We start from the raw sequence: 15,675 nt of genomic DNA, 5'->3' as shown, positions 1-15,675 counted from the left end.
CCCGGACTGCCAGGCAACTGCGCAAACTCAGCACTGCTGTGCTGTGTACTGGTTGATGATTAGCCTATTTACATTAACTGTGGCCTTTAAAAACATGATGTAAAAAACTGTATTTTAGACTTATTTTAGTAACATTGTGTATTTGTTTTCCGACCACCCTTTAAACTCCATCTTTGAAAGCAGGTAGTTTCAGTATACAAGCAAAGTTGGTCCCAAAACGAATGCTCCTCAGGGCAAACTCTTTTTGCACCTGGACTTATTCTTCAGAACAAATTCTCATTTTATAAATAATTTAGAGTGAGAGGGTACTTGCTTACCAAGCATATAGCAGATTCACAATTAGTTCTATTATTAATAAATATTTTAACTCGTACTCAAATATTAATAAGAGAGCAAAACTGTGGGGGAAGTCAGTGAGAGGTTAAGTAGGAAGATCAGCCTTCTACTGACAAATTGGGTTCTGATTAGCTTTTGGTCTCTGTGGCCCTCCAAGACCAGAGTTTGACATCCTTGCACCAAACAGTCAGAAATGGGAATAAGACAGGAACCCTCTTCCAGAATTCAGTGGTTGTAACAGTACACAGTACATGCTTTTACTATGAAATAAATCCTACATGTGGCACTATAGGAAATGTGAGACATTTATGCAGTTTACGAGGTGAGACACAAAAATAACCAGATTGGCAAAAAAAAAAAAATACTTATTGATGAATTACAGCATTCTAAACATTGCCACCTTCTATATACTCCCCCTCCTGGTCTCTACACCGCTCCATACGCATCTTCCATTGGTTGAAACAGTGTGGGAAGCCTTCTTGCTTGAGGCTCTTCAACAGGCTTGCCATTTTTGTCTTCACTTCATCCATTGAAGAAAAATGTGTTCCCTTCAGGTCACTTTTGATTTTCGGGAACAAGTAAAAATCATAGGGAGCTAAATCGGGCGAATAATGAGGATGATCGAGGACAGGAATGTTTTTGTCAGTCAAAAACTGCTTTACAGAAAAAGAGAAAATTCACGAGAAATTTGATGTTGATTTGCTGTTCGATTTTTTCACTCGACATTATCGCTGCAACTCGTGTAGCGATTGTTGTGCAAATACTGACTGGGCTATTCACAGGATATACCTAGCCAGTCAGCGGTTTGAGAGGGCATGTAGGAGGGGATATAGTTCTATGGTTCATGTCCGGCTGACCTCCAGACGGTTTTCCAGGAAAGCCCCAAGCCCAGTCCGGTTATTTTTGTGTCTCACCTCATATGAACAAGGTTCATAAGTCATCATTAAATTCCTTCTCTGATGTAGGTCGGAGGAGGTGATAGACTTACTTTTAACAAATATATATATACTATAGATGTATAAACTAAGGGCAATAACAAAAATACAAAATACAAAATTATGACAGCTTAGTTAAAATTCTTTCTGTTATAGAAAAAGGCACATAAACTATAAAGGCACATAAACTATGAATTCTGATCTTCAATCCATGTAGTCGAGATGGATATGTTCTTTAGCTAGTTGTTAAACGTTTAGTGCTTGTACCACGGTGCTCATTTGCTCACAGCTAGTCCATGCTGGATTAGCCCTCCGCGCCCCATAAATACAATTTCTGTGTGTGTGTGTGAGATGCTGTTGTGACTTTTCTATTGGATTTAGGAAGAAAAAACACATCCTTCACAAAGGTTATAATACATTACCTGGCTTTATTCTAACTATTACATTACAATTAATTGTACTTGTGATTTGGTGTTGGCAATGCTTTGTTCCTTTCCTTGTCAGGTTTCTCCATCATGTGGAAAGAACTTCATTGCTTTTTTCTTTCTTTGTTCAGGAGCTCTTTTCTTCAGTCAGCCTTGGTCACACCTTCTGGTTGCTGCCAGTGCTGCAGTTTTCTCTCTGAGGGTTTTACATGCAATGTCCTCAGTTGCTAGCAAAGTTACGCCTGTTATGCAACTGATGATCAGTCAGCTCCCATCATTAACAAAATGGGACTCTGAATTGGGTTGTCATGTTAATAATGAATGGATGAAACTGAACTCTCTGCAGTATTGCTATTCTGTAGGTTGCTCATCAAATAAAGTCCTATAAAATACTTGTGACCTTTTCAAGCTTGCTTCTTCACTGTTCCGAAGCATGTGGAATCTTTGACTCATATTTTTCTATGAAGCTCACTTTCAGTTCTATAGTAAAGACCCAACTCATTTTAAATGATTTCTGAAATTAACTTTTTTATATTCTGTTTTCTACTTATCCTTGGCTACTCGATCAATATTATTTTCTCTTTACGCTATTTTCTGTATTGGATGTTATGAAAAGCATATCTTTATTGGCCAATTTTGTCACTAATTACTCAAAATTGCTATGTATGATTTTTGCAAGAAATTAAATTCAGACCTGAAAATATTTAAAAATGAAAGTCAGATTCCAATTTTACTGTTATTTTCTGAAGTTTTTTTTCTAGCAACTCCAGGCTGTCTTAAATCTAAAACAAAAAAAATACTGCTTTCCAGAAGAAAAACAGTCTCATTCAGTGTTATATCTATCTATCTATCTATCTATCTATCTATCTATCTATCTATCTATCTATCTATCTATCTATCTATCTATCTATCTATCTATCTATTTTACTGTTTTGTTGACATACTGTAGAGTACTTTTCAGTTGTACTCCATCATCATTTTTCCTCATAGGAAAGATTACAGTATATAATATTAGTCCTTATTATACATGAAAGGATTAAGAAATGCATTACTGTTCAGAAATTTTTGAGAAAGGACTTAATGAATAATGTGAATTTGCCAAGAACATATGGAACAGAAAATGAGCAGTAAAGAGTGTTTGTACCAAAATAAATGATAGAACTCAGAAATGTTATTGTTACATGAGTGACTGAGTCTGCATGTTAATTGTTCCAGGCTAAAGAAGCGGAAGAGATTAAACTGGCATTAGTCATGGCTTCTTGCACAGATCTGCAATAGATGATAAAACAATGTGTCTGGTGCGAAGAGCAGTGACATCAGTCAGCAGAAGCTCTGAGTGTGGCTTATTTTAATGATGTCACTCATTAGTTTGTATTCTAAACAGGTATCTCCAGTATCAGGTTGCTTAAGGTAAATGTAAATGAAAAGTTAGGAGTCCAAAATGAAAATCTAGGCAGCATACATTTGGTAAGGGTGTCAAACTCAAATCCTGGAGGGCTGCAGTGGCTGCACATTTTCATTCCAGCCACTTTCTTCATTACTGAAGGGGTTCAGTAAGAATTCACTGAAATAAGAGTAAATCACAGACACTGTTATAATCAGTTGTCCAAAGCTAGGATTTAATTTGACACACACACAATGACCCTAGTTGTAATATTTGTGTGCATGTGAGACAGAACCCTTTCATTAGTTAGTACTAATGTTAATGGAAAGTACTAAGTTGCCTTGATTTTAATTATCTTCCATTTTAATTTTTTCATTTTTCTTTAACCAGCACCCAAACAACAACAAGATGGATAGCAAACCAACAGATGAGCATACTATCTTGATCTCATTTCCCGCTGTGTCCATTGTACAATATCTGTCTCAATTAAATATTTGAAAAACAAAAATGTGACGGTATGAGAAATATTGATCTGCTCCAGTCCACAGAATACTTGATGGTGCTCTCAGAAAAAAAGAAAATCAACAGTTTTGGAAAAGTCAGTTGTGACAGAATGAGAGTGATAACAAGCCATAGAAATAAATAAGCAAGTGTCATTAACAGCTTAGGAAGTTGGTTGGAGAGAAAATGGGGGCCCTCCAGTACTGTAGTTGCTTCTCATCTTTTGGCCTGCTTTGCATCAGTACCATTATTGATCTGTTACTGGTTAAAGAAAAAATAAACAATTAGGGGAGAAGCAAGTCAGTTAAAAACAAACGAAAAAGAAAGGATATTATATTCCATTAGCAGCAGTAACTGGTTGGCTCATTAAGGTGAGTTTATACTCCCAAATGGAACAGTCACAGACAGCTGTGAATGTGATCACAGACAAAGGATGTTTGCCTTTTCATGTATATAGTTGATCTGTGAGTGTGTGGCACTGTGCTCAGCTTCTCTTCAGACGTGTCCTTGTTTTATTGTCTAGCACATATACTGGTGAGGCACACAGTCGCGCTATGGGACTGCACAGACACAGTTAGGCACACAGTTATGGACCCGCATGTTTGCACAATATCACACAGACCCTCGTGACTGCACTTTAGGAAAGTGGCTGTAATGAAAACCTGCAGCAGGTGTGGTTTTCCGGGATCTGAGTTTGACAACTATGCCATTATGATCTCTGATTTTCAAAAATTTATTGTGCAAATTCTAGCAGAGTTTGGGACTAATTATATATCGAATATAGAGTTTTGACGCACGAAGATTGCAACTGTAAGGTTTGTTTTGGTGTTCTTTGCTCCTTAACAAAGTTTAAAATTTATTTATTTTTTACTGTGAAGCCATTTGGTCTTTTCACTCAGGTGCTGCCATTTTGTGGATCCCATTGCCATGATGTGACCTCCAGTTGCTTGGGGTGTGTTCACAGAGGTCATGACCATGAGAGGGTTTAAACGTTGGCTCGAGCAGCCATGTTTTATCTGAATTTTACAGATAAGCCTTGAATGACTGTGTGAAAGACTGCTGCTTTTGATGTTTTCTGGTTAGGAAATTCTTGCATTTTCCTTTCTGACTTTGAATTTTTGATCTCTTTTTAGTTTTGACGAAAGAAACTTTTTTATCTTCCTGGTTTCTGATCTCTTTTGATTTGTTCAAATTGTTCCCAGTTTGTTTGAAAGTCAGGATTGACTTTCATATTCCAACCTTGGATTGATTTAGACTTTGTGCTTCTCCTGGTTCTTACATAAAACATTTTACTATGTTCCTGTGGGGCAGTACAGATGCATTAGGATATTTGAAGTAATCCTTTATGATAAGTTTTATGTTTGCATAATTTTTGTTTTTATTTTTTTCTAGGTTGCCATATACTGGTTACTTTGGTGGAGTTTCTGGTCTCAGCAAGGTTCAGTTTCTCAAAATAAATGGCTTTCCAAATGAATACTGGGGCTGGGGTGGTGAAGATGATGATATCTATAACAGGTAAGTGTTTCCTTATTATTGGAAATGAGTTGTCCTACATTTTGGTATAACGTTTCATTTAGCTGGAGGTGGCTGTGACATACCTTTAAGGATAGCAGTCTGATTATAGTTTTGTGTTTTATTTTTTTCTGGTGAACGTATTACTTTTGCTCATTCTCCATTCATTTTTAATCTTTGCCTGGGTAATAAATCAAATAAAAGCAAGTCAAATAGCCTTTTATTGTTAATTCACTATCTGTAGAGAACATACAGAAGAATCAAAATGCTGTTTCTCTCTTATCTTCGGATAAATAAAATTAGAACTTGTAAAGTAACCTAAGTACAATGTACAATAATCAGTAGTGCAAAAGCCACTTACAGTAAAAAGTGTGAAGGTACATTATAGAGTAGCTTATGAGATGTACAAAAAGAGTCTTTATATAATACCAGCTGAGGTAGGGTACTTGGTAGATAGTGACTCTTGTTACGGTCCAGGGGCAGGGGGCAAGGGGGGAAGATAGTGGACAGAGTTCAACATCCTGACAGCTTGGTGGATGAAGCTGTTTGACAGTCTTGTGGAGCGGGCCAAGAGGCTCCGGTACCTTTTCCCTGAGGGGAGGAGGCTGAAGAGGGAATGTAAGGGGTGGGAAAGAGTCCCCAGCAATGCTAATGGCTCTACGGGTGAGGCAGGTGTGGAAAATGTCCTTGAAGGAGGGCTTTGGGGCACCAATGATCTTACTGGCCGCATCCACTATGCGTTGCAGGGACTTCCTACAGGAGGCAGTGCAGCCTCCATACCATACAGGAATGCAGCTAGTGAGGATGTTCTTGATTGTGCCCCAGTAGAAAGAGAACATGATGAGGGGAGGAACTTGTGCTCTCCTCAGTTTGCATAGGAAGTAGAGGCGGGTTTGAGCTTTCTTGCCCAGTGATGTGGTGTCATCTGACCAGGAGAGGTCCCCAGGAACATGGTGCTACTCACCCTTTCCATGGTTACACCATCGACGGTCAGTGAGGGGTGCTGTGGATGACCTCTCCTGAAATCGACCACAATTTCTTTGGTCTTACCCACGTTCAGAAAGAGATTGTTGTTGCCACTGGACCAACTGGCTCACCTCGTTTCAATAGATGGCTTCGTCATTATTGGTGATGAGGCCAACCATGGTTGTATTGTCCGCAAACTTGACAATGTGATTGGAACTGTAGATTGGTACACAGTTGTGGGTCTGCAGGGTAAAGAGCAACGGGCTGAGCACACACCATTGTGAGGCCCCTGTGCTCAACGTGATGGTCTTAGAGGTGTTATTGCCGACCTGCACATTTCGTGGCCTCCCTGTAAGAAAATACTTTAAGTTCTGTTTCACTTCCTGCATTTCATTGCAAATATGTTGTGCTTTTATGATGTTCAAATTTTCTTTTGTTTAGTCTTCCAAAATATATCTTCATATCTAAGGGTGATACTTTCTTTTTTCTGGTAAACTGCTTGGACAAATAACTGCATACAATGACTTATTGAGCACCAAAATATGCAGTGAGGAAGTGGGCATCAGGGTTAGATCACGACAGAGACTTTAACATCCAAAGTGGGTTTGCCTGCGGGGAATTAAACAATAGAAATGGAGTTCCGTTTGTATATTATCTTTCAAATGATTCTCAATGCTCTTCACTTTCACATCACAGGAAAATTAATCAGATTGTTAAGGATTTGAAAACTTGCAACAGACTACATAGCACTCAGCTATTTCTTTAATAAATATAATTGAAATACTTTAACTTTTATTTTTCTGTACAATTTCATTTTTTAAACAACTGTTAGAAAATGCGCAGTTGTTGTAAATTATATTTATATCAGGTTTAACTAACTGAAACCATTTTTGACATACAGTTTATGATATTATTTATACTTATTTTGTCTTACACTTTGGATATCACACACTACTAATGGAGATTTTCATAGTTTGATCTGGACTAGGAATTTGCTTGCATGGTTAAAACGGTAATGATAAAGTTGAGCTTAGCTTTCAGCATATTTTATAAATGTAAATATGAGTTCACCTGCTGCCAACCAAGGGCTTATATAGTGACTTTACAGAGTTAAATTATGGTTGACCGGAGAGAAAAATAAAAATGTACAGGAGGAAAAAAATACCAGCCAAGGAAGCACACAGTTTAAAAAAATCAATCCATCCATTTTCAGATGTTTTCAATCCAATCAGGCACAAGTCAGAAAAGAAGTGTGGATGAGTGGACAGTCTGTTGCCAACATTAAGAATAATATTCAGGTGTGTTTAGGGACTTAGCTAATTGTTTTGAAGGTTGTAGGATTTTGTAGTTTTGTTTATTTACTTCATCAAGAAGACATATATCACATTCCTGCTTATTAAATAAAGCAGTTATAGTAGATTATAATTACATGTGGTTAGTAGTGAGCGCCACTAAGCCCCAGAACCTCAGACACAATACAGCAATACAGTCACGGGTTCAAATAAAATTAATTTCTTTGTAAACAGTACCCTCACAGGTTTCATCTTCAAAATAGTTGGACACAATCCAACACAACTATATTCTTGATATTCCTGTCCTTCCACTCCTCCCAGGCAAGGAGGTCCACCTCCTCCCAAGTCTGACTCCTCTAGTGAGGTGAAACAGCTCCTTTTATGTTGGACCCGGAACTATTTCTGGTGCCATAGCATAGCATGCTGGGAGACATTGACAGTCATACGGAAGCTGAACAAAACAGGGAAGTCCTCTCCAGGCAGTGTCCTCTGGCAGCACCCAAGGAACCTGACAGGGCCATCTCGCAACTGTTTACGTGCCCCTAACTCTGACCAAGCCAGATGAGCACTGCCACCTCTTGCACTGGGGGATGAATTGCTCTTGATAAAGTATCTCATTCAGTCCATCCATTATCTTTTCATCCCAACAGGGATAAGAACTGAAAACCATTCATGGCGGGTTTGCATCTCCATCCATGTTGTCCTTCCATTACGGTCTCCCAGCCAAGCAATGAATTGCCATTCATCCCAGTCACGATGCCAATCCATATATTATGGGACCTACCAATGTATTAATAGAGTACATAAAATATGTTTGCTAATACAGTAATATCATGTAGGTAAAACAGCTTGTTATTGCTAAAGTAGCTTTCCTAGACACCAGATTCCAACTCTAGATTTGGAAGGTGTATGGCTAGTAGTGCTTCATATTTCTTAAACATAACATTTTGAAAGAAGGACCTGATTGAGACTTACAAATCTATGTTGAAGTCTCAAGCTAAAAATGCTGGCAGTGACGAACGATAATGAACAGCAGGACATTGAGGCACTTTGCTGCTAACTTTTAGTCAGTCAGTCATTGTCCAACCTGCTATATCCTAACACAGGGTCACGGGGGTCTGCTGGAGCCAATCCCAGGCAGCACAGGACGCAAGGCAGGAACTAATCCCGGGCAGGGTGTCAGCTCACCGCAGGGCACACACACACACACGCCAAGCACACACTAGGGACAATTTAGGATTGGACCGTGGGAGAAAACCAGAGCACTCGGAGGAAACCCATGCAGACACAGGGAGAACATGCAAACTCCACGCAGGGAGGACCCGGGAAGTGAACCCAAGTCTCCTTACTGCGAGGCAGCAGCGCTACCACTGCACCACCGTGTCTTCAGTAACTTTTATTGTTATAGAAATATTGAACCATTACAGTGTACAGATAATTTAGCAGTAATGTTGTTTTCAGTGTAACGCAAATGCTGAGAACACTTTTATTCACTGTGTATATAATTGCATATACAGCCATGCTTAGAGTGCTTCTTCTCTCTTCAAGTCATTTGTAGGTAAGTTAATTAACTTTTTTGCTTTCCTTGTTTTCATTTTTTACTTTTTGTTTATAAAGATCATTTAACTTACCTGATGCGGCTTCAATCAGTAGAAGTGGGTTGGTGTGGCAGAGGTTCACGCTACCGGTGACAAGGACATAACCACAATTATTGCAACCAGCTGAAGTCACAGCATATTCCTTGTCATGGGTGTCACTGTACTGATGCTTCAATTATAACTTGTGTTGGGGAATCTGTCTATAGAGGAAAAAATACAAAATAGCCATGCTGAAATTACCTCCATCAAGGCAAAATTAAAACTAAATTAATCAGTAATTGGGTTTGCACAGAATGTTGCTCTGTTTTAAGATGATTTTCAGAATTCACCAATGCTTTAAAATGGACATTTTTCAAAATTCTGAAATTTGTGGAACAAAATCTATTAAAAAAATCTCAGAAAAAAAATGTAACTTTTCTGATAATTTTCCTTGAAGAATAAGTGTACCATAATTCAACGAAATCCGACAGACATGACAATGTTAGTAGGTGATTTTCTAAGTTTATACAAACATGTCTGAGATATCACCTTTACTGATATCAATGTTAAATTTTAACTCTTTACTGAAAAGCCATTTTTAAATCACTGGGCTATCATTTAAGCTGATTCTCATCACTGACAATTTTAACTCCTTGCCACGCTTTCTGGCAATGTTTTCATAATAGCAACTTGAAACCAGTTCAATAAGCAAATCTGAAAACACTCCACGGAATTCAGTGGGCAGATTTAAAATGCCATTTGGATATTGTAATTTCTTTAGCATTATTTGATAATGAAAGTGTCAGTTTACTTTTATTTCACTTGTACTTTATTGACCCATGGGGTCTCTGACTTTTGTAATGTTCTTGCAAGCCAATGCACAGCAGAAAAGTTCCCATTTTTTAAGTAATTAAATCTTAAACTGATGTACTAAATGGGTATCTCTATCTAGCCTTATCACATGCTTATGGAGATTTTATTATCATCATAGGTTTTAATGTGAAAAATTGAACTATTTCATAGCCAGTGTTCTTTGCGGGACTTAGTGCTGTGTTGCATGTTGTTTGGTATAAATAATCGTGGCAAATATTAAGGCACTGTGTTCCACACAGTTCTAACAACTGATGAATACAATCGTCTCAGTAGTTAGGTTTTTTTTTTTTTTTTTTGCACCTAATTGCTCTGGAAGATAACTAATATTCACTCATATGCAGATCCCTGCGGAAAATATCATTAGCCTGCCATTAGCAGCCTGATGTAATGTTTCCAGTGGACATCCCTTGCATAAAGTATTCAGCAGGTTATTAATTAAATATCAGAGGAGCATGTATTCTACTGTGGATCTCTATTTTATAACTACCCTTTAACAATTATTGTATTATTTTCTTGAAGCATCCCACAGTCATTTCTTTTGGTTTAATCCATTGAGACTAGACAGCTACTATACTCATACTCTGTCTAATCAGTAGCAAGCTATTTTTAAATGACATTAATTACACTCTTGCGTAATGAACTGTTGGTATAATTGTATAGTTTTCAGTACAATTATTGGCTTATGAAAACTTCAATTTTGAAATTAGGGAATTATATTAAATAATTGCTTAACCACAGGTATCCAAAATGTGTGCAGATTCATCATTGCTAAACATGCATTTGGGTTTTCTAAAAATTACCTAGAAAATCCCTATACAGGTTTTAACTGCAGTGAAATTATATTAAGTGCTTAAAATACAAAAAGGGTGAAGTGGTCACAAAGTACTTTACAACCATCGAGGGGATAATACAGTCCTAAAATATTATGGCATCCAGTGTAAATTAGAAACAACAGGACTCACGGCTGATGGGGCTTACCATAATTTATTATTTTTTTCTGTACTAAAGGAAACCATTCATTAGCTTCACTATGTTGGAGTATGGAGCACACCTCCAAAATAAAAAAAATATTCACCCTCTATATACCTTTTGGCTTGTCTATAACAGCAACTACAAGTTCAGATGATTAGTTTTCACTATTGTTATCAGCACTGTCCATGCCCTTTTGTCTTCTCTTTTCTAACAACCCACACTCCATTCTTCTTTTATCACTTAATCCTTTTTCCTGTCAGTCATGCCCCTTTGTGGGTTTGTTTACCCCTTAAAGTCAGAATGCCTCCTCCCAGCCCTTTTCATTCCTTCACAGTTCACCAAGTGAATGCTTGTGCATCACAGTACTCTACATGTATTAAAGGAAGATATATAGTAGGCTGAAGCAGAGGAAAACCAGCTGAAGTTCACCCACTGCATTGAAACCCTACAGCACATTGCTGATTTAGAAGAACAATGGGAGCCATTCCAGATGACAGTGAATGAGATGGCAGAAGAAAAGGCAGGCTGATTAATCCAATGATACAAGACAGAACATTAAGGGTGATGGATGAGCATAAGGCAGTGAAGGCCATGTGAGAACAGCTCTTGTGAAATACAACTGTAGGAGAGGTGAAAGAGCATGAGTGTAGAAGCAGATAAAGTGTCCAAGAACAATGACCCCAGGTCACTGTATCAAATCATTAAAGACCTCACTGGTATAAGGACTACAGGGGAAAAATGCTGTTAACGGCAGAAGAGAAAGGGGCAAGCTGGATGTGAAGACTTCAAAGTATCTCTGAATCATCCAGCACCTACAGGGGCTTACAGGTTTGAGGATCTGATGCTACCATTACATAATGTTAGCGCAAGCAACATATCAATGGAGGAGATGATCAGAACAATCAAGGCTATGCACAAAACAGGAGTCCAGGTAGAGATGAGATCACAGCTGAATTGGTAAGGAACAGCATTCCAGAAATAGTATAATACTTTACCCGACTGTTTAATGCATGTAGGGAAAAAGACCAGTGAAAGACTGGGTGCTAAAGGGTGTGATTGTCAAGCTTCCTAGAAAGCAATCTGTCCGACTATAACAACTAGCAAGGCTTCACACTTCACTTGCTACTCATGCTGAAAGACATCGATTCACCTTCACAGTGAGCAAACAGTTAAAATGAAACTTTATTGACCAATTCTTTGTGCAGTGGAGTGTCCTTGACAAGACACTGGAATGTTGGAATGACCTGGCACTGAACTCATCTATTGCTTCCAAGGCCTTCAACAGCATCCATTGGGAGTCCCTCTGGAAGATGTGTGCAAACTGCAGTATAGAATAGAACTTTACCAGTATTATCAGGAGCCTATACAAGAACTCAAGGTGGTGTGTCAAGATGGAGAATGGCAAAACAGAGTACTTCAGCTTCATACAGGAGTGAAGTAGGAATGCGCCCTTAGTCTGTTCCTGTTATTCTTTGTTATGGCCTTTGTGATAAGAAAAGTGAGGACAGATAGTACTGTTGGAACCTCCAAGGATTGCAGACCTCTAAAGTTAACAGACCTGGACTACGTAAATGATGTAGTCTTTTTGGGAGAGTTCGTGAACAGACTAAGTCTCAGAACTATTCTAGAGACATAGTCAATGAAGATCATACTTAAGTAGAGACAAGACCATATGAATCAAAGGTGGGGTAGGTAATCAATGAGGAAAAGGACAATGAAAAAACACAGACTAATTTACTTACCTGGGAAGTATCATGGCCTCAGATAGTAACATCCAGTATGACATTGCTGTATGTTGATGCAAATCAGTAATCACTAGAAAGAGAGTGAGAAGGATACAAGGTGAATACTATATATACTAGTGTGGGGAATAGGGATTGCTAGGAGGTATTAGATGCTGTAAAGTATTGTGCCCCAAAAAGGCTACAAGAAGGACCAAATTCCATGATCCTTAGTCTTATTGCAAAATAAGTAATGTTCCTCCATGATACTTGAGGTCTTTCAAACCAGCAAATGGTATGGTTGCATGAACGTCTTCATTGAGAGGCTGTAGCATCTTGGCAGTTTGGTTGGTAGCAGAGAACACATGGATCTAAGTGGGAATGAATGAAATTATGGTAGTCCTTTAAGAGAGAGGGCAGCTGAGCAGTTGCTGTCAAGATCTTTAATCTTTGGGTTATTGAAAAGTTAGGTGTGCAGGAACACCAAAGTCCATTAGAGGGAGATGTAGACTTCCATCTCTGAAGGATAATTAGAGACATCGCAAAAGAAATTTTCAAAATTGATTCAAGAGCCACAGACAAGGTTGATTGAAGAGTTTAAAGGCAAGTAGAAGATAAAGGCTCAATGGTAAGAAGAATAGGCCAGTATTATGTCAGAAAGTGAGGAAAGATGAGAAATAGCAGTGCTTTGGAGGTGAATATGCAGGTGGCCCACCTGTTTGGGTTGACATAGGTTTAATGAGTTTAAACAGGCTCAGGGAGGTGGCAGCATTGTAGTTTAGTTTTGTTGTCTGTTTTGTGTATTTCTTATTTCCATATTTTACCAAATAAATGCACAATTGTGATTGATTTGACTTACATGGAATTATTCTGTGTGGGAAAAGTTGTAACCATGTATAAGGTGAAAAAATAATACCCATCTAATAGTAATTATTATAAATGTTACTTCTCAAATATCTATCTCTCTCTCTATCTCTATCTAGCCAACCAGCCTTTAGAGATATCTAAAAATACTATTTGTATATGTCTGCCTGTCTGTATCATGATTTGTAAATTATTAAGGCCAGTTATACATTATTTCAGCTGCCTTACTGTCTGAAAGAAAATCCAATTTTAAAAACATAAGCTTTTGAATGGGTGTTCATTTTTGGCAATATATGGGCCTGTCAGCCTGATTATTTATAGTCTGCATCCCTAAAGATAACTAATAGCCCTCAGCACCAAATCAGTTATTTGGTGCAAATATTTCTTTTTGTTTCATTGTTCATTTTAATTACTTCATTTCAGGGAATTTACTACACTTAGAACAAATCTTAAGAGAAAGCAACATCCAATTTATAATAATAAATAAGCTATCCCAAATACCTTCATTATTTTTAATAGGCAGCAAAATGGGAGTCTGTTTTTATTGAAGTTAACATATTGTGTAAACATACAAATCAAACAAAGGGCAAAAATTGTTTTTTCATTATTTACTGTATATCATGTTTTTTCCTTGTTTTTGCTAAGAAAAAAAAATTGGATTCCCCAGAGCATCCAAAAAATGGAATAATGTATGTAGTTGTCAATATTTTTCATTGTTACTGAAGTAACTTTTGATCGGGTGTTTAAAAAAAGATGTATTTATACCCTGGCAAGCAAAGAATACAAATTACTCTTAAAACATCAGAAAATATTGTTTTTTGTACAGAAGCATACACTTCTAGCCTATGGTGAACAGGGCCTGCTGTTCAGATTTCTGGGTAGCAGCAGCAGCAGTGGGCGGAATGGTGGCTCTAAGACTAGAGATCTGCACCAGCGATCAGAAGGTTGCTGGTTCGAACCCAATAAATGCCAGAAGTGAATTCACTCCGTTGGGCCTTTGAGTACGGCCCTTAACCTTCAATTGCTTTTTCCTTGGTATGACATTAACCTGCATCCAGTCCTGCAAGGAGGTCCTCCAACTTGTAGGGAAAACTTGGGGGTGTTGATGGCAGGATTGGCACTCCAACAACTGTAAAAACCCTCAAACAGTTTCATTCCATTTGAAATAGTGTGGTGCTGAGGTGTCACCTGCTGTACTTGATCCTAATTTGGGATCATGAGGTGGTTCATCATCTGGTGGGTGCGGCAGCGTAGTGTATCAGTGCATGTTCCCAGTCTATCTCTCCCTTAGCAGCAGTGGCCCACTAACTGAGAAACACCTTTGTATTTTGGATGTCATTTTGGTTTTGTTATACTAAATAATGTTCTATGAGACATTATGAATATGTAGTTCTGCATTAATGAATTGAAAATGTTACATTTTAGAAATTATTTTTTAATCAGTTTTATTTAGAAATTCTCTCTGTTCCTTTAGAGGAGCTATTGTCTCAATAGAAAATCAAATCCGAAAATGTGATTCAACCCAAGTGCACAAGTAGCACCCAGATGTATATTTTTCCTTCTTAAAATGTGGATGAGGTGTCGAAGATCAGCAAATCATTAGAGTGATACTTCAAGTGTCTACCTTTACATGAAAATGTCATCTAGTTTGGTCTTAACCATACAGGTAACACTCCCAGCAAAGATCTGTAGAGCTTCATAGGCCAAAGAAGAAAAACCTTCATTGCTCTTGTCTCTAGAGGAGGTTGCAAATGCTGTTTTTCCACTGATACTAGGAATCGGCACAAAAGGATCTATCTTTTGAATTAATTATATCAAATATAAGGGGTTAGTTTCGAAGGAAATTATTATGGGGTTCCTGCCTTGTGCCCTGTGTTGGCTGGGATTGGCTCCAGCAGACCCCCGTGACCCTGTGTTCGGATTCAGCGGGTTGGAAAATGGATGGATGGATTATTATGGGGCTTTTTTTTTTGTTTACTTTTTTTTGCTACTTATTTTGTGTGTGCTTGGCATAAAACTAAAACTGATGCTTTGCCTATATGAGCAGACCTCTATAGTGCAGAAGTTTATTATCAGAATGAGCTGCACCCCAAGATCTAGAAGCAGGCTTAGGCTTGCACATGGCCAACAAAAAGTGGGTAGGCTTTGCAAATTCCAGAAAAATCTTAAAGGAAGAAGTGAACTGTAATCCAGTGTTCCTTTGTTTAAGATTTTATTAAAAAAATCTTCAACGGCAAATACACAAACAAAAAGGAGGAAAAAAGGCTATATTATAAATAAAGACTGTTTAAACTTTTTTGTGACCATTCTGATGTTT

The 15,675-nt window shown here is 38.0% G+C and overlaps 1 protein-coding gene across 2 annotated transcripts in view; it reads left to right on the top strand.

The window, feature by feature from the left end:
• Positions 1-15,675, top strand: part of b4galt2 (UDP-Gal:betaGlcNAc beta 1,4- galactosyltransferase, polypeptide 2) — a 623,387-nt gene that overhangs the window by 522,608 nt on the left and 85,104 nt on the right. For both annotated transcript variants that reach the window (XM_051933145.1, XM_028811284.2), the window contains exon 5: positions 4,974-5,096. In XM_051933145.1, the coding sequence (XP_051789105.1) occupies positions 4,974-5,096 (123 nt within the window). The remainder of the gene's footprint in view (positions 1-4,973; positions 5,097-15,675) is intronic.

This window comes from Erpetoichthys calabaricus, chromosome 10 (assembly GCF_900747795.2).
Source record: "Erpetoichthys calabaricus chromosome 10, fErpCal1.3, whole genome shotgun sequence".
NCBI classification, from domain to species: Eukaryota; Metazoa; Chordata; class Cladistia; order Polypteriformes; family Polypteridae; genus Erpetoichthys; species Erpetoichthys calabaricus.
The sequence above is the reverse complement of the archived record's forward strand: the minus strand, read 5'-3'. Positions and strand labels throughout refer to the sequence as shown.